This window comes from Merops nubicus, unplaced genomic scaffold (assembly GCF_000691845.1).
Source record: "Merops nubicus isolate BGI_N331 unplaced genomic scaffold, ASM69184v1 scaffold4306, whole genome shotgun sequence".
Taxonomy (NCBI): Eukaryota; Metazoa; Chordata; class Aves; order Coraciiformes; family Meropidae; genus Merops; species Merops nubicus.
The window spans coordinates 38,735-59,186 of record NW_008615468.1 but is presented as its reverse complement, the minus strand read 5'-3'; the positions used below and the strand labels follow the sequence as shown (position 1 = coordinate 59,186).

The following is a 20,452-nucleotide window of genomic DNA, read 5'->3' as shown; positions in this document are numbered from 1 at the left end:
TCCAGACACCTTTCCTGGAGACATTTTCTCCTATCTTTGACGCAAAAATTATTTCTTGTCAACAACAGTCACCTCAAACATTTTTGAAAAGTGGAGATGTACTGTAATGATCAGAAACTGGTACGGTTTAATCAATAAGAAATCTAACATTAAAGCACTTTAAAGTTTAAATATGGAAGAACAACAGACATGTAGCAAAAAGGCCTGGAATGTAAAAATTCTGCACCTCAAGCTTTTCACACAAAGAAAACAGAACAAGTGTTTTGTTTGTTTTTCTGTTTTATAAAGAAAACACACAAAACCCCTTAAGCCCGAGAGTTCACCTGCATTTCATATTCTTAAGTTTACAGTATAGAAGTCACATTTATGATAGTACTACCTGTCAGCATAAACCCTCTCTCACCAGCACCAATAAGTCTTTTTAATTGGGAAAAACACTTTTTCATGGATCACTGGTTCTAGTTGTATGTTACCAACAATGGAAGTACAGAACATTTCGCTTCTGTACGAATACAAGTTGCAAAGTTATTAGCCTTGTGACCGTTCATCGCTCTTTTGATGCAATGCTAGCATCCACCACATTTTTATAGTGTATAGTATTATTTATAAGCCTGTTACTATTGTGTATGATTTGATACAGCATTAGAGATGTTTGAAATCTGTTCTTGAATGTTGTATGACCTAGGTAGTATTCCATTGCAGCACCCATAACAATAATACTCAACATACTGCTCTTAATGCGTTGCGCAATGTTTAAACTTTTTTTTTTTTTTTAAACTCTTGTTATATGTAATAAAATACCAGTAAAGACAAAAAGTTGCCCCTATAATGAGGCACATTTTGGCATCTGTGCTAAATGCTGCTACATGGGCAGGCAAGTGCAAGTCAAAATATGAAAAGGAGAAAGTCATCATCTAATCACATTCATAGCTTTTTCATAGAAAAATATAAATATATTCCCTGAAATGTAGGACAAAGAAGAGCCAGCATCCATCATGAGTTCTAGTACTATTACCATAAAAAAAAAAAAAAAAAAAAAAGAAAAACAAACAAACAAACAAGTGGACTGGCTTTTCCTGTTAAGGTTACGTTTCGCAATCTGCACCACCTAAACCTCTGTCATCATCGTCGTCACAGTCATCGTATCTCACAGTCCTCCTGCCGCCATTCCGAGTTCTTATCTTAGAACGCCGATTAGCTCTTCTGTATTTGGTGTAATCCAAATCTTCAGAGTCATTTTCTTGGTTAGGTTTCCAGCGTTTCCTTCGCTGGGGTCTCCTGGAAGGCTTAAGTGAATTGGAATTGGTAGTTTCTTTTCTGGTGGCTTCCGATTTCCTTTTTCTCTTCCTTGTTTCCATGGCATCACTACAGATGCTGTTATCAGTGCCAGAGTCTGAATCAGAAAAACAACTAAAACTGGCTTTTGAACTTCCTGCAGTCCCAGATGCCTCCACATTTTCCGATACTGAGCTTTTTTCATCTTTCTTCCCCCCTGTTTCAGATTCTGCTGTTTCTTTGAGGTCATCCAATACTTTTAATCTTTTGAAAGAAACTCTGGATTTTTTGTTTGATACTTCTCTGCTATTTTTAGCTTTGTTCTTGGCTAAGTCAGAATCTATCTCCTCTTCAGAGCCGCTCGTACAATGGTTGTGGGCTGAAGTTGTCTGACTAGAATCTCCACAGTTTCTCCCATTTTCCATCTTGTGGTTTGTGGAATTCTCCTCTGAGGAACCATATTTGAGCTTTTTGGGTGCCACAGCATAGACCGTTTCTTGTGCCTGTTTGCGGGTATCATTCTGCTTCTGAGTCACTTTTATCTCTGCTTCAGATTCTGTTTTTTCGTTCTCAGACTCACTGATGTATTTTCTTTTAGGAGCAGATGATTCAGGGCAGGAAAGTTTTTTTCTGCCAGAAAGCTGTTCTTTCTCATTTTCAGACTTTAAGCAAGAGTCTGTCTCCGAGTTGCTGATCGGTTTCTTCCTGGATGCTGCAGACGCATTGCCATGAAGCTGCCTTCTGTTCTTTTTCACTGTATAAAAACTTTCAGAGCTTGATAATTCTTCCTTTGTATCACTCATTATCTTAATTTTATTAGCTGCCAAAGTGGCACATCTGCGTGGATTTTTCTTCTCAGTCACATTAGACATTTTTATGTGTTTCTTGTAGTTAATGATACATGTCCTGCTCCTGAGCACTTTTGCACTTTGTCCAGTCTCCTCGGATGTTGGTTCTACAAAATAAAGATTTAAAAGGTCTTTTTAGTAACTTACATTCCTGAAATAGTTAGTTTATAAACACAAACACTACCACCTTTAATAAGATAGACAAAACCTTTTTTTCTCTTTTTTTTTTAAAAAAAAGTTTGGACTGTTATGGGCAACTTACCTTAAGCTTTTACTAAAATTACAGGCAGCCATTACTAAAAATACAGGCATACTTTTAACTCTCAGGATTACTCTTTTGCTTTGAGATAACAGAAGGCTTTGAAAGTAACATTCTTCAGCATCACAGTAACTAGCTTAGAAATCACAAATTACCTAATTTAGCAAACAAATGCTTTCATATTAGTAATACTTTTATCTTTAGAAGCTATCATTTTCTTATTAGAACAAATTTTCAAAATGAATTATTACACATTTTAGATGTTTTTATTCGAAAACATGAGATATTTTATGTAGACACAAGCCCTGGCTAGATTTCATAATTTTAGAATTGTTTCACATACGTAGAGAATATTTGAACTGTTTAATTCCTTTGTGACTTAAACAGTAAGGTGGCTTCTAACAGTGAATCTTCCATTCAGTATTTTTATTTTTAATGTAGCACTTATTTTGAGTTTTATAATAAATATTCAGTCTTTAAATAATGTGAATGGTGCTAAAAAGAGCAATGGTTTAAACTTTTACCTGCTAAATAAAACAGAATTACTCACAGATATAAATAAAAATTAAAAGATTAAGTTCTTGAAGTAATTTTATTTGCACAGACAATAAAAACCTAACATGTTGCTATTTTAGCAGAAACGTGTTTTGCAAAGTTAGTTTTCACAAGATTGTTGTCGTCCATCTCTACATTTCTTTGCATCTGTTACTGATCTGATGAGTGAAATAGATAAACGTGCTTCATTAAAGCCCTTACATTATATGAGCCTATTAGCTCCTGACAGTCAATTTTGTTCTAGCTTATAGTCATTACTTTGGACAATTCTCTACATGTACTCAGCAAACAGAGGGGAAAAATCCCAGCAGCTGCTGTGTATTTGCAGAACGCTGGGAAACTAAGTATTTTTTTCAAGAAGTAGTTTAGGAAAAATAGGAGTTTTATAGAGGCCATGCTCTCTCATCTTCCTTTCCAGAGGGATGAAACAAGCTTTGTCTTGCTCACTGTGTTTCAACTGTCTGAACTGCTGATGCCCAAATACCTCTCGAGAATGACAACCGCCCAGGCATGGAACAGGAGCCTGAGACCCAAGTGAGGGCCATTCCCTGCTCCTTCTGGCCAGCTTAACTAGAAGCATTAACACCACAAGGCACCTGCTCTCTCTTGTTCCCCAAGACAGGGAAAGGACAGGGCAACATTTTACTCAAATTCTCATGAGAATAACTACAGTGAAGGTATATTATAGAAAGTGAAACAAAACAAAAGTTACGGAACACAATACTGAAAGTCTCTTCAGATACCAAATCTGGTTGTGATTTCAGTGTAAAATCTCTTATGTACTACTCAATTATATTCCTATTTCAATGTTTCCAAAGGATCATTAATATGCTGTCTTTTCTAACAGTTTTCAGAAATTATACATGAAGACTACTATTGTTCTTGGTTGTACTGTGCGATTTTACGGTCAAAACAACACATTTCTGCTGAATACCACACAGTGCTGTATAAAAGGTGAGCTAATTCACAGCTTAGAAAAAATGAAGAGCTAGACGTTAAATGATACGCTGCCCTCCCATACTCTGAAGCAGACACACACACAACATACAGCTTCTGCTCAGTAGTTGTTATGAGGTAAGCCCGAAAGGGAAGGAGCAAAGAGCTTTACACGGTAAATTATACTTTGAACCAGAAAAATACTGACAGTAAATGTAACACTACATCATAATATACCACTGGTGGCAAACAACAGCACGCAAGTGACTGGCACAAAGAGACACTTAGGCTGGTTACTAAGTGTGGAAATGGATAACCAAGCCCTAGGATTAAGATTCCCTACATCTGCTTTGATGTACTCTCACATGCTAGAAGGGCAGTTTGGAAAGGTAGAAAAACCTGCCCAGCCTTGATGCTGAGCACTAACTTGACCCCCTTTGGCCATATGAAAAAATAAATGTTTGAAATTTAAAAGACATCACTTGGTACTATTCCAAGAAAGGCAGCTAAAAAAAAAAAAGAATGCACACATTGATTTTAGCCATTTTTTTTTCCACAGAGATAGGTGTTGAGATGCTTATAGATGCATGTTTTGAGAAAAGAAGCCTTTATCATAATAAACAGATTATGTGTACTTTCAAGGTTGCACTAGCTAATTCCTAAAATGGAATGCAAGACTAAAGAAAATTAAAAAAAAAAGGAGTCCAGCCTTTCTGCAACACACTACCGGCATATTAAATCTATACTTTGTATACAAAATCTTAAATTTGAGGCAAATTTGTGTAAAGCTAATTTTACTTCTTAATTAAAGCTTAATAGAAATACACAATGAACATCCTGCATTAAATGCTGCAAGGGTAAAACAAGACTGCACAGGCAGGAAGAGAAAGGACTAAACCAGCTCTGCTATCTACAAAATCTAAAGGAGCATTTAAAAGACAAGCACCAAGATATAAAGGCCTTGTCCAAAACATTCACAGCTGTGACGAGCTGTCCTGCAAGTCACGCCATCAAATCTTAAACCTGGAATTCCAGGCTGCAACACTGAGCAGGAATATCCAGCCATACCTCCAGTCAGCTAATCTGCACAGTGTGCTACAGTTCACAACTATTTCCTAACCCCTACTGACCAGTTATGCAATTTATGTGAAAACTCTGCTAGAGGTTTGGGTTTTGGTTTTTTTGGGGTTTTTTAATATATACAATGCCATGCTATATACTGTGTATCTCTAATACATATTGTTTCCACATAAATTGCTTAGCTGGCTCATTGTGTAGTATATATATAGTTATATATAGAAAGAATATGTCTTTATTTGAAAACAGGTGTTATAGAAATGCAAATGTGCCTCCATGTATATATTTAAATAAAAGCACGCATATACTCCAGCAATACCTAACAATAACTTTCAGAAGTACGAACAAGTTTAGGCTCCTCTTTACAGCTATCAGCCACACTGGAAAAGAGCAGTACATGCACTCGTTCGGCAAACCACAGTAAACGGGGCTGTGCTAACAGCACATCTCGTGCTGTATCTATTGGCTGCTGAGGAGAAAAATGAGCTAGAACAGGCATCTGTGGATTTAAAAATAATTATGTGACCACCTGCAGCAATATCCCAAATTAGACTAAAGATTAGAGAAACTGAAGTGAAAAATCAATACTTTGTTTTACAGTAAATGTCGCCCAAAGCTACCTATTAGTTCAGATACAGGACAATTAATGTTTCAACAAAACAACAGGGGGAATAACTCACATAACAGAGAAAATGAAAAATCTTCAATTATTCCAGTTCTGTACACAGTTGAAACATAACATCAAGTTTTTTAACAAAGTTAACAGTCTGTTGAGCCCTCTCAGCAGATGACTTTGCATTGAGACCCAAATGGTGCAAGAATTCACTACTGTATTTTATCCTTATTGATCTTCAAGGAGGGTATTACATGGCCTCATAGAAATTTAGCAGTACTTGCTCTTGCCCCATAGTTACCTGAAGGATTGATTTAAGAGATCCCATCAAAAGGAAGAGTTTTAAAAGGGCATCAGCTCACTAATTTTGGCAAAACAAAAAGGTTACATGTTGCAGTGCGTGCACCTCAGCTTTTGGTTGATTATACAGGGCAGGGGACGTTACAACATTTGTGTGAATTAAGACTGCTCCGTAAGAAAATGAACCCCCTAAGAGCTAAAAGGTAAATATCAAAGTAAAAAATAAGGTGTATTTTCTTACTGATTCTCATTAAAATCTTTGGTAATATTATATGATTGTTAAGCAAATGCTGCCCTTGGAAAATAACTGATCACACATACTGATAACTGCCAATGCTTGGTACCAGGCTGCACATGGGAAAAAAATGCTGAATTTGCTTTTATGACTGGTAGTTTTAGTAAGTAATACTCACCTACTAGGTAAAGAAGCTATGGCCAAACTAAAAGGATGAGAATTAACAACAACAATGACGATGACGTCATTCAGAAAGTTTCAGAGACAAAATCTAAGAGGAGCTTTGCTCAGAGGTAGAGCTAGAAGACAAATTAACATTTCATACCCTTGGACATAAAAGGTACAATACAGCAGAAGCTCCAGTTTAACCCAGAGTGTTAAAGACTTGGCAAGAAAAGAAACCAGATTTTCATCCAGCTTTAACACACTATCACAGGACAAGCTGAAGATACCAAAAGCTGAGTGTTAGCTACCTAGCCATTGTGACAGCTTCTACATATTTAACAGGAAATGTTTATACCAAACACATAAGGAAATTTTAAGAAATTACCAAGTCTTGTTTTCCCCTTAAAAATGAGGCGTTAGACAAGCTTGATGAGGGAAAGGTTACCAACTGCCTACTCCAAAAGCTTGAAATTCCCACTAGCAGAAGTGTTGGTACAATATCTTTCCTTAGCTGTATTAAAAGTCTCTTCAAATCTTATCCAAGTAGAGATGCAATTAAAAAAAAACCAAAACCAAAGAAGCAATAAGTTTTATATTGACTCAGGAGTCTTGACATACAAAGCACATTCAAGTAGTATTTTAAATTCTATAAAGCTATAGAAAAGTATTTTACAATTTTAGAACTCAGCAGCTCTTTATTGCTGCTCCTCAGGTCCATCTGCCATACTTTCAAATTGCTCGTTAAAATATTAAAAAACATTTTCAGTGTGTTTAGCAGCTATAGAAACTAAGATCTTTTTAGTACAAAAGAAATAAGTATTCCTGTGGAAAATTGTCAAGACAGATTCATCTTAAGAGACAGTAATTTTCTTTTCAAGATTCTTAAATCGCTGCATTACAAGCATGTATCAAAGCCACTACCCAAGAGGGCACAAAAGTATGAAGCAATCAAACTTACAAGGCTGTTAAAAAATTTACTCAGTATAAAAAAAAAAAATAATTACATGCTGTCAAAAATAATACTTTTCCCCACCTTATTTTTTGGCAAGGCAGCTTTCAGTTGACACTGAAACTAGAAAAGAAGCAGCTTGGACACAGAAAGATTTTACTCTTATAGTGCAATACTGAAGATGGCTCTTTCTTGTCTCAGTTGCCAAATTAAATGATGTAGGAAGTAACTGAAAACAATGATAGGAATTTTTGTTCCAAAATATAACAATCTTACAGCTCTGATCAAATATTATGTGAACCAGAAATGTTTAACGCTGTTTCGTATGCTTAGTATGGAAAACAACCAACCAACCCCCTTGAGCTTGAGTAGTTTCTGTCCTTTAATTCCCTTAAAGCCTTTACATAACTATTTTTAGGGCACTACATTCCTTCACACCCACCTGTTAAGGCTAAACAATGCAGCCTGCTTTGCTTGAGGGAGGTGGGTGAGGAAGAGTTGCTGGGAAAGATTAGTCTTTGCACCATAATAATAATTTTAAAAAGCTATATAACAAAACCTTGAAAATAAAAATAAATGGTGTGTAGAAGTGTGTGCAACAGTTCACACAATATAATCCACAATACGTGAAACACATTCAGTCTCCTTTTTAGGATAACTGCAAGTCATGAGAACTCCTAAAGCCTGAAATGTTTTACTCATTGTAAAGCATAGCAACAACTTGCACTTGAAGAAAAAGCTAATGATCCAACTGCAGTTATAGCCACTTGCAGGTATTCTCTCAAGTCAAGCCTTTTAAGAGTGCTTAATGTCTTTCACAGTTCTGGGGGGAAAAACACCCAACCCAGCAAAAAAACTAACCACAGTTAAAATTCCTAGGGAGTACTCAAAGGTTCATAAACTGGTCTCTGTGATTCAGTGAAAGGTTTGGAAGGATTAGATCAAATGCCAATGAACAGTCTTCCAAATTCTAAGTTAGGATCAATCCTCCAACAATATGAAGACAACTTGTTTTAATAAAATCTTAACATCATTTTGATAAGCTTAAAGTAAAAAAAAAAGAACCCAAACAAATCTCCAAATCATAGCTTGTCAGCCAGCACACACAAGCACTTGAGTGACAGACAAAATTCTAGGGAAAAAAATAGCAAAGAACTATACTTTTTGAAACAGGTGGAATGGTAAATCTTGCTTCTGCAACTATCTGGAATTTCTGCCCTTCAGTTGGCTGTTGTAACTGCTTAAAGAGATTTTCTCATGTAATGTCCTACCAGTATGAGAATGTAGTTAGAGAAGTGACATGATCCTTCAGTTAGATACAACATTGCTTAGGAACAGGAGGGTCACCACTGTATTGGTAACAGCATCAGCCCCCCGCAACCTTCTCCACAAACCCACTCAAACTCATGTACGATAAGTCTGGGGAAAGCTCAACATGCATCAGGTCAGTACCAGTGCAGCATCCAAGTACCTCTCTGTCTTGAGGACACTACACGTCACTGACAAAATAAAATCCAAAAGCCAAATCAAGTTACAGGTTCCAGTTTACATTGTGGAAGTAAGAATCATTAAAACACCTATCAAATTCACTTTTAAAGACTGTAAATAAAGTTCCTTCAACTGAAAGTCATGGTTTTAAGTCTGCTTTTGAACAGAAAATTTCAACAGTAAATTAGGATGATCTAAAGTAAGAACTGTATGTAATTCTACCCACTAACTCAAGGTAACAACAGGACTACAAAAACAGAGGGTTTTTGTTACTGAAATTCCCAGCACAAGGTGCGGGCCAAAGAGAGAATGTTCTGCTCCTTTTGAGATTTTCTGTTACCTTGAGCTGCATACCATAAAACTCCTTCACAGCACCCTTTAGAACAGTGACTAGTTTTGTGCCAACAACTGTCACAACAGGTATGCAAGCAGTATTACTTCAAAAATAGGTATTTTAGCATTAGTTACCACATATTGCTACATAGATAAGCAAGTGCAAATTAAATATGGAGATAAAAATAATGATTTAATGCTGACTTTTTCCACAGCAAAATGCATTGCTTGAATTGCACAAGAACGGCCAGTGTTCACTCTGGATTCTAAATACCACAGAACTACACCAAATGGTGGGTTTTCTCTCAGTGCTGTGTTTGGTAACCTCTCAGGTCCAAATCTGTCCAGACTTCTAGACACTGTCCTCTTCATCACCACATTGTACAGTTCTCTTCCCCCATTTACAGTTAGTTATTTTAGAACACAAGGGACACTATTCCCCTTTGTGTAGTCCAAATCCTCCCAGCCATTTATTATGCAGTCATTAATCTCATGTCATCGAGTTTGTCTAGTCAGTACCAGGAGTTAGAAGCATTAACTTTAAAAATATTACCTTTTCTAGCAACTTTTGTTCTTCCTTTTCTCATCCCCTTTTTTGTTTTTAAAGAAGTTTCACAGTAATTACTGTTATTGGAATTGGTCTCAGATTCTGTATCAGAAGAGTGACTGACGCTGGCACTGGGTCCAGATTTTGAACTCCCTACAATTCTAGTTGGCACCAAGCTCTCCGAGACAAAATTTCTCCCATTCTCTTTGTCTTCTGTTTCAGATTCTCCTGTGTCCTCTAAATCACTCAAGACCTTTGCTTTTTTTAAAGGTGGGGCAAGCTGCAGACCAGTTGCTTTTCTGCTGTTCCATCTATGTGACTCAGAATCCACTTCATCCTCAGAGTTGCTTATTGCAGGTTTATTATGTGCAGATGTTAACTGGTCGGAAACTTTTTGACTTCTTCCATCCTCTGAACTATGGCTTTTGGAGTCCTCCTCTGAAAAGTCTAGGGTGGGAATTTTCATTTTGGGAGATACAGAACTGACTGTCCCACGTAACTGTTTATAACCATTGCTCTGCCAGTTTTTCTGCTTCATCTGTGTGTCCGTCTCAGAATCTGAAGTTCCACTTTCAGATTCACTAATAAACCTTCTTCGTGCAACAGATGAACCAGGTTGAGAAACAATTTTCCTCTTGGTAAGCTGCTCCTCCATTTCTTTTTCACTTTCAGACTTTAAGCCTACGTCATCCTCAGATCCCTCCAGTAACATTTTCCTTGCTACAGCTGAAGCATTTCGGTGAGGCAGTTTTCTATTCTTGCATCCAATGCCTATACTTTCTGAGCTTGAAACCTCTTCCTCCACGTCACTCATTAGCCTTAACTTATTAGCTGCTACAGCAGCACTTCTGCGTGGAGTTTTTCTCTGTCTACCGGCACTGTTACTGAGTGACTCGGATGTTGCTGCCAAAGTATTTTCAGAGTCACTTCCATATAACTTTTTCCTGACAGTTTTTCTTGTATTCCCATTCTCCTGAGGAAGTGTTCCTGTACATGAAGGGAGAGAATAAAATATTAAATATAAAACTAGCAGCTTCTTCCACCTTGTCAAATCTGGAACATATTCAATGCACAGACACAACAATTATTACTAGAAGTGTGTTTAGTTTATGTGCTTTTGTTGTCTGCCAAGAAAAATTTAGCTATATCATAGATCTCAGTTTTATTCTAGGTTTGTGAAAATTAGAACTTCTTTACAAATTATTACTTTTACTGTCATTGAAATGAAAGTGAAATGTTGCAAAACATTCCCACTCACTAGGCTCTTGGTTTTAGTCCTTCCCTAAGGACTGAAAAAAAGTTTTAAAAAATGCAATATTTTGAGAGCTTCAGAAGAACCACCAATCAAAAAGTTAGTGTGTTACACATAAAAAAAAAAAAATTTAAAATACTGATTACATTTAGTTATGTCTATATACACACACTCTTGTGTTATTTGCTGTTCACAAGAAAACTACTAATTTCTTACCGATTTGTTTTCTCTGAGCAGCTCGGTTTCTAGTTATCCTGCGATTACTGTTCTTTCTACATACACCATTGTGCAGTGGAGGTGACACATGAGCCACAGAGCTTTCTTTGCTGTCTTCTGAGCTACTTGTAGAGGATGAAGATGAAGTAGATGAAGAAACTAAAGAATCTTCTATTTCACTTTCTGTTAAAAAAAAAAAAAATTGTCAATTAGAATTCTAAACATTCAGTTAGCTTCCAGCTAAGAGCCACATTTTGCTGATCCAGGAATTCTTCAGATTATGCTCACAATATTATCTTCCAGTACACTATCATGCCTTAATGTATTACATGCATGAAATCAATAGCTCTATGTAATATACCACTCCATATTTATACAATGCTCACTGATAGGAAGCTTCTATAACCTGTACTTAAGTTTAAAGTAAAATAACACAGCTGCTTCCAAATAACAATTAAAAGAAAAGCATGTTAAAAAACAACACAAAACATTCTGACAGATCTCTTTTCCCAGGACTTGCATTATTATTCTTTGAAAGAAGTCAAAGTTTTGTCAAGGCAAGGTGCAGGGGAAGAAGGAAAAGACAGGAAAGTTTTCACATCTCACTTAACTGCATTTGCTGATTCTGGACCACAATTTTTATGTAACAAACGTGGGTGTATAACCAGTATTTTATGTAGTACATTTGTCACATACACTACACTTTCCTCTCAAATAGAAGGACATCCATACACCATAACCACTTTCCTAGAAGAGCTGCTTGAAATGAAGAAATTCTATTATTCTGCTTGGAAAGACTTATGAGCATCAAGTAACCATGCAGTTAGCAGGCCAGCTTTTTCTTATCATCAGTCTTACTCAATTCAGTTTTGTTGTGAATCCCCAGGTAACAGCAGCAAAGAAACTGTACCATCTACTTGACTGTAAAATGGATACGCAACCAAGCCGGCTCTGCCTAGGAGAAGCCAACTACCCTCCTGATGCATTTCTGCTTAGGTACAAGCGTTTTTCATTAATCAAACTTAAGTACACTTATGGCATTCTGTAGGATTTTAGAGCAGAAATTTCTATGTTCAGTACACAGAGGTTTTTATAACATTTCATAATGTAGGAAGTGTCCAAAATCCATTAAAATACAGAAAATTTTGTATTACAAAAAAACCCAAACTGCATAGAAATCTTCTCTAAAATAAAAGTTTGCATTAAAAATGCAGTTTAAATAACAATTTAGAATGCAGTTGCAAATTATGAGAATTATAAAGAAAAGAAAACATCAGTAGACAATTCATAGACAAAACCAAGATGCAAATCCCTATCTGAAACAGATGCCATTTCTGACCTGATGATAATGCAGAGCAATTTGTTAGTGTTGTGGATCTAGCTTTTGCATTCCTTTCAAAAGATGCCAGACATTCAGAATCAGAAGATTCAGCAGAGGAACTGTGGTTGAAATTGCCAGCATTCGTTTTATGGCTTGCAACACAGGCGGCTCTGCTTGAGGTAGGTTGAGTGAAAGAATCTTCCTGCTCAGATTCCACTTTTGCCTGAGCCTTTAATGGTTTCTGCTTCAAATTTCTAGTGAAAGGGGGAAGAGGTAAAAGCAACACAGGTCGTAAAACTATAAGAAATAATGGCAATTATGTATTTTAACAATATTTCTCTCTGAAAGCTTAACTATGGAAGGGTAGTTAGATTTGTGAGCTAATATAGTGTGGGTCAGTTTTAACTTTCACAAGGATAAGCATTAAGCACTTTCATTAAAATAATAATCTATATTCCTAGTGAAGTTATCTAAGAGGAGACATTCTTTATTTGCTCTGATAAAGAGGTTAGTACTAAATGTCTTCTAGACAGCATCATCATCTTATTATTTATCAGAAAATTGCAAAAGCAGACTCAGTTTCATTTGAATTCCCAGTCTCTCATTAATTGGCATAACCCTCAAATGAAGTGCTATGCGTACTAAAGTTATTCCACAACTTTGTGTTCCAAAAACACAAAGAAGATGTATCTTTCTCTAAAGTATTCTGTCTAAAATTAAATGTGCGTTTGTAGAGAAACTCACTGATTCAGTTCCTCCTTACTATACATTCTACAGTGCTACACACAGTCCTGGTAAGTCACTTATTTTCACATTTACAACTACTATTCAGTCAGCTGCTTCCTTACAGTCACAGGGTTTCAGATGTACTAAGACATCCGTGCTCTTCTTGCTGTCCAAACATTCTCGCCCAAATAGTCCCAAATGTCAGTCTTGCTGAGCAACCCTGACTTATGCTCTTATCTGAGGAATAGTATGTGATTTGTTCACGAGTGTAATTTCAAAGGAAAATTTCTGCCTATCCTGATGTGTTTATTTCTCTGTGAAGAAATGGGAACCCAAGGAGTACTCCCAGTAAAGCTTAATGCTCTTTCCCAGGTATGCCTGTAGCATAAACCAGTACGTATGCATAAAAGATTTTGAAAGTAATCCACAGAAATTTTCAGAGAAGAAAGCCAAATGTGGCAAAAAAAAAAAAATATTCTTACTTTTTATCCTCTTCTTCAGAGACTGAATATGACAGTTAACATGAATTTAGTCAGCTGTGATATAACTCTACATCTTCATAATTTGGTTACCTGAGCATTTTGGTAGGATGCTGCACTGAGCTTTGATTATTAAGTCTTCTAGTATACCTCTGGTTTCTTCGGAGTTTTTCATTCTGTTTTTGACCGTTTTTGAAGTCTGAAACAATTCTTCTTATTTTCTCTTCAAATAGTGCTGACAATCTCAAGGTCATACTATAAATCTAGGTAAGGAAGTAGATTACATTAAAAAAAGAATCTTTCATCCAAGAGTAACATCTCTAAAATTAAAAACTGTATAGAAAAGAAAAAATATGGCACATAATCCTATGCAGCACTGGACTACATGAAACTTTATTAAATATTTTTGTCATACTTCTCCCAGCAGCTTTATCAAAAGTACCAATAAACTAATTTTAAAATAATCTCTCATTTCATTAAAACAAGCATAAACCCTACACTGTTAACAGCTACCTTTGACTTCTTGTTTGGCGTATAAGATTTTGCATTACTAAATATTAGTCTTATATCTTTGCACAGTTCCATTGGAGTGTCATAATTTCCAGCTTCCAGAGTTTCTTTTACTGTACCAAAATCCATTGGAGTGTCTATAATATGTCTGTAATCCTAGAAAAACCACAAGAAAAAAAGATTAAAGAATATATAAAGGAAAGACAACACTTTAATTTTCTTTCTATAATTCAGGGATGACCACAGATTATCTCAACCATCAGCTGAAAACAGAAGAACCTACCACTGCAGAAAGCAGCAGTTGTTGATTTAACATCTTCACTACATTGTCCTAAGCAACCTCTTGCTCATTTTCAAGGTGATCTTCAGAAATTCTGAAGGATTGTGAGTTAATACAACATCAAGTACTTGCACATGCAAATGTCAAGTCTCAATTCTATTGCGTTTCCTCAATAAAAACCACCCAAAAATAGTAACATGCAAGTGAGTGTTTTCATTGTTAATAAAAATGAGAAATGAGACTGCTGTAAATTATCTGTCAGCCTTTCCCTGAGGCATTTTACCACAAGGAACAGACTGATGTTTTTTAAAAAAGAAAGAGTATGTTTCTCTCTTCTGTTAATGAGTTTTAGAGAACTTTGAGATGCTTTTAAAACCTAAAGTGAGACCCAAACTCAAGATATGAAGTCCACAGGAAAACAGCCACATGGTTTTTAAGAAGTTTTTTTCCCCCCCCTCAAAGTCTATTGGGTGTTTAGACAAAAAAAGAGTGAAGATTTAGCAAGAACACTCTGGACAGATAATAGAAGAAACAAATCAACTTCATAGCTCAGGCTCAGTAAACAGGTTTTGTAGATTGTGCCTCAAGAGACTAGTTTTAATTAAGAGCATACAGATCTCTTGAAAATCATTTCCCTGTAAAGAACAGTAAGAAACCATGAAAAGTTCTGAGAGTTGTTTCAAACCAGTTTTAAGGTATCGGGGTATTTCAGGACACCACCACTGTTCCACAGTTGTCATGTGTTCTGTGTCACTATTTTGGTGGATGTTATCTTGACACAGTACAGAATACAGCTCACAGTCCTATGCAAAGAGGAAAGCAAATTCCTTCCAACAGTTTAGGACTAAAGCCATAAAGAGAACAAATAGTTCCAAGAGCAATGAGGAGTTCTTACTTTGGCACCAAATGCTAAAGGAAAAAAAATAAACCCACAAAAATAATATTTGTATCCTAAAAGGTTAAAAAGAACAACTTACAGGATATTGATCTAAATCAACTGGCTGCCTGAAAGGTTCAGAGTCTTCACACTGGAAAATTAGATTCACCAGTTCCATACACTGTTTCTTCCAACAGTTCTCATCATAGCCAGTTTTTGTGCTCCTTCCTCTTTTTAAGCCTCGTCCCTTGGAAAAAAAATTTGAAATTTTAAACAGAAATATAGCAATAAAACCTAAACATAAAGATCTGACTGGAATTATTTCTCTAGCAGAAAAAAGCACTTCCAAACATACTGTTTTATAACAAAAACGGTACTATACAAACAGCAGATTTTTCCTAATTTTTTAAATAAACCTATGAAAACAACTATTTTATTTTCCTGTCTTTCAAGTTTGTTTTTTTTTTGTTAATATACTAAATTATTTATTTATAATATATTAATATACCTTTTGGTACCAAATTATTCTCAACAGATTTGCATAATACCCATCACTCAAAATATTCTTCCTCTCCAAGCATCTCTCAGCTGAATATTTCAATATCATACTGAAATACACAGATAACTGAAAACAGTTTACACTGAACAGTGCTGGTATGAAACTCCCAAGTAAGGTTTTACCAAACAGTTATACAGAAACGAGTATAGAAGCATTGAAACAGCAAAGACCTATTTAAGTAAAGCTTTCTGTTCCTTAACACCACCGGAAAATATCTGTTCTATGTTTGTTATACAACCAAGCATCAACTCCCACAGAATTTCAGTACAGTCTGTTAACCACTTTTTCCTGATAGATCTGATTTGAATATATATGTTAAAGATTAGCCAACTCACTTTTCTTCTTCTATATGATGTTCTTGGAAGACATTTTTCATCATCCTGCACAAAATAAAATAAATCATCTTAAAAATGATATATGAAGAAACAGGTAATGAGGTGCTCAAAGTGTCATTAGATTTGATACTGTTGTAAAAATAGATTTTTGTTCAAATTCCTCTCAATAAGACAGAAGATGAGTATATCAGAAAATACAACACAACATTAGAGGGACTTGGAAAGCCAAGATCCTAGATACCACCACTGAAGATTCCCAACTCCAACTCTTACACTTTGTATAAAGGGAAAACCCACCACCAGAAACTGCAATGAGAAGGTACCCAGCAGCTTTGAATCTCTGTGACTAAAGATTAACAGTAATTCAATTCACTGATAATAAATATCATAAAACTTCCTGATTTTGGTTGTCCTGAGTTTAGGAAAATGCTGCAGTCAAGTTATTTTTGGATAAAGACAAACCTTACAGTGTGGAAATACTAAAGTGATGCTGAAGTAGACAGATAAAGAACTAAAATGACTCCACGTAATTTCTTTCCTACATACTAACCTGCAGGGGAGAGCAGCTAGTTGCAACTTTATGAAGTCTTATTCATAAATATCAAATTAGAAATCAAAATGTGAAAAAGACATTGGTTTGGGCAGTTTGGGGTACACTATTAACAAACGTACAGCACTGCAGACAGCATTCATGACGTAACAGATTTACCTCCATCAGATTTAAGATGAGTGGACTTTATTAAACTTTTAATGAGGCATGCAAATCTAATGCATGATTCATATTGTAGCATATAGAGAAAATGAGATCCAAAGCATCACTGCAATAGTTATATAAACTATATGGCCAGTTTCTAGCATTTTGGACTATATGAATGACAGCTTTTACTTTAGAAATAAAAAGATGCATACAATTAAAAATACAATGAGACACAGCTATTCATGTATTCTTGAAATATTTATATTACAGTACTGTACAATAATATGCTTCAGAAACAGAGTGCCACTCACAACATAGAGTATTTGTTCTAGTTGATGGCACAGTCATAGCACAAAAAGCATGTTTGTTGTACTTAGCAAATATTGACAGCTCAGAATTATTTCAGTATAGCATGTCCTCATGTAATTCCCCATGTTCATAATATAATCCATGTTTATATTAGCTACGTAAATGTACAAATACACACAAACACCTCTGTAAAAATAACTGAGCAATTTTACCAAAGATATTTGAAGGTTGACGGTATTTTATTTCCACCATGCATTACTGGAATTATCCACAAAAAAAAAAAAAGCTTACCAGATCAGCATCAAGGCAATCTTGGTCATCATCTGTTGTGCTACATAGTTCAAAAATGTTTGTACAGTCCTGATCACTGTAATGCAATTAAATCTCTGTTACTGGAATAGCAAAAACTTAACTATCATTTCCTGAATTGAACCCAGCCACAACCAAAAGCTACACAAACTAGAAGACAGTAACCAAGAGTTAAATGAAACAAAAATCACAAGATTATTATATTAAAGCAATCTTACAGCTGAAAAACTGCTGTTTTTCTTCTTTCAGAAGAAGCAAGGGGAGGAGGGTGAAATTAGCATTAGGGATTTGAAAGGGGTCTTCACATGTATCTACCTGCAGAAAGACTGCCCAAACTTACCTTCTGACAAAATAAACCTCCCAGCTGAACTAAGTCAGGCAAGCTGCAACAGGAACTCTTGAGACGTGCTAGAGAGCACAGAATTTACCTTGTAGGTTGAACCACTTTCATATCAAGAGACATTTTTGATACTATAAACAACAGTGAATGCTACTAATGGAAATAGCGAAAATGTCTATGCTGAACATTTAAGCATTTCCCCAGTTACAATAATACTCAAAAAGAACCACACAGCTGTCCTGCAGTGGATTGAAAAATAGTAAGAAATAAAAAGAAGCAGGATTTGTAACAAAGGCTTATAAGATGCTTCTACTCTCCCACCATTTAAGAGCATGAGTATTCACACACTACTTAGATTAAAATGCCACTTACTTTATAAACTTTAAGAGCTGGGTAGTGATCTTTTTTGCAGCTCTAGCAATAGCACTCCCAGGTTCATTGAAGGTCCTAGCATTGCTTTCAATGTATCTTACTTCCCAAACCAATGCAGAGATTCTCCTTGATATTAGAAAAAAAATTGGTCTTTAATACCAAGCTGAAAAGCTAAAAAATTGCAAAAATGGTATCTTAGTAGTTTTCTGTCCGCATTAGATTAAGATAGACATCCTCTGTTTGAAGTCTTATTAGACCACTGAACTTGTCATTCACATGGAAAACTGATGTGTCTGTATATGTGTATACACACACAGTCTGTCAAGGAAGCAAAGCAACAATGCACATCTTTGTTCATTTTCCACCTCATTATTGATAATTCACCTTCAGAAATTTTGGGAAATTCTAGCATGCTTTGGTTTCATTCTTAAAATTCAGTTAATATACTAGCCAAGTAAGCACTAGCATTTGTTACCACTAAATTATAATATACCACTGAAATAATACTGATTATTGTGAATTCCCCAGATTCTTTAACAACACATGCCTTTTTTTAACAAGCTTACATTTGACCTTATTCAAAAGAAGGGAAAGAAGTACTATTTAACCACCAGTGTAAATTGTGACATTCGCTCTGGAAACATCAGAAGCTGCCTGTCACATGGAACATAAGCTGTATAGAACCTTAGTAATTCTTAACTAATAAACAAAAGGTAAAAGCAATTAAAAAGAGAGGTACAAGAATCTTAATCTAATTACATTTTTAAAGACATCTTAGGCATGACGTTCTTTTTGTGTCGTCCCTCAAATACCTGGCCTTGAGGCCAACTGACTACTCAAAGCAGTGGTCCCTGTGTAAATCAACAGATTTGTAGGAACTGCTACAAACTAGAATTGTGACTTGATAGAAGGAAGCTAGCACAATTTGTAACTTCACTTTTATCATCCATTTTGTCAATTCCTTAAAATTGTGAAGGAGAGATACTCCAAGTTTCACCTCTCCACCTACAGGATTTCAAACTATTTCCTCTCAGACATTACTTTAGTCTTACATAGGAGAAAAACAACTATTAGTGTCTCTCCCGTGTGCCTATAAATACAGCGAATCCAAGTCCAGATGAAGAACTCCCTTAAGTTTCTTTTAGAACTATGGATACCCAGCACGTCGAGCGAATCTGAACTTTATCATTACTACACTTCAGCCTCTTCCCTCTTTCTCCACCATATGTTTTTATCATTTACAACACCGGCGGTAATATTTAACATTTCACCTCTGTGTTTCAGCCCATTTCTGTAAGTAATAAGCACTTAAGAGCTTAAACTTCTTCAAATTCAAAGTTACTGAAGCACAGCACCTCAAAATCTGAATTGTCTTCAGCAGTGAAGTGACCTCAATTTATTTTTTTAGTATTTACTAGTTTCAAATAGCAAATTTCTCAAAGAAAGGATGTCAGTGTTTATTCTGACTCTGAAAACAGTACTGATACAGGCTGAAATAAATTTCCTTAACTAAGAAGCTTAAGAAAAATGAATATAATATTGCAGTTACCAAGTACTACATCCCTGCTACAAAACACTAGTAATTCTTAATTCAGGTACAGGATTGTTTTCAGAATGTTTGTAAAAAGAATTGCTCTTCTTATTAAAAAACAAAGTTTAGATCACGTAACAGACAAACTCAAGGCCACTTTCTCTCTTGATTCTACTGCTAGTACTAACCTGTAGAATCGGTTAGCCAGTCTTGTCCGAATAGTGTTTAGGTCTGTTGGATAAGCAATCACAGTGCAGTACTTGGGATATGTACACAGGTCAACTGGACCAGCAAAAGCTGCTGAAATGTCTGTTAAAAAACAGGAAGATTAAACAAATTCCTTCAAGGCTTGTATGCATCTGACAATTGAGCCTGGCATTCAGTTGCTAGGGGTAACTATTATTGGTTAAACCAAAGATGTGTAAAAATCTCAGTACGGGCAAACAGAAAAAGCTGCATGTAAAAATGTATTCATGTTTACAATACTTTATCATAGGGAATTTTTGAAGGACATGATGGTTATTATAGGGACCTGTTTATACATTTAATGTTAGAAGAAAACTACTTAAAACTTAGATTATATGCTCACCAAGAGTCAGAAGCTGATCAATACCACGGATAATCCGTTCACACGCTTCATCGCGAGATCTCATGCCCCACTCCCCTTCCTGGGGTTTGTACAGTAGCTTCTCCACCTCTTCAAAAGTCACAGAAACACCAGCTCCTAATTCTTCAGGCTGATCAACTGAAGAGTGATAG

The 20,452-nt window shown here is 35.8% G+C and overlaps 1 protein-coding gene across 1 annotated transcript in view; it reads right to left on the bottom strand.

The window, feature by feature from the left end:
- Positions 1–1,085: 1,085 nt before the first annotated feature.
- Positions 1,086–20,452, bottom strand: part of BRWD1 (bromodomain and WD repeat domain containing 1) — a 58,057-nt gene continuing 38,690 nt past the window's right edge. Inside the window, exons 28-39 of the mRNA XM_008942519.1 lie at positions 20,283–20,438; positions 19,882–20,002; positions 18,163–18,288; positions 17,433–17,508; positions 16,136–16,180; positions 15,342–15,488; positions 14,088–14,240; positions 13,668–13,837; positions 12,388–12,623; positions 11,049–11,231; positions 9,587–10,567; positions 1,086–2,230 (exon numbers count right to left, since the gene is read on the bottom strand). Of these exons, the coding sequence (XP_008940767.1) occupies positions 1,086–2,230; positions 9,587–10,567; positions 11,049–11,231; positions 12,388–12,623; positions 13,668–13,837; positions 14,088–14,240; positions 15,342–15,488; positions 16,136–16,180; positions 17,433–17,508; positions 18,163–18,288; positions 19,882–20,002; positions 20,283–20,438 (3,539 nt within the window). The remainder of the gene's footprint in view (positions 2,231–9,586; positions 10,568–11,048; positions 11,232–12,387; positions 12,624–13,667; positions 13,838–14,087; positions 14,241–15,341; positions 15,489–16,135; positions 16,181–17,432; positions 17,509–18,162; positions 18,289–19,881; positions 20,003–20,282; positions 20,439–20,452) is intronic.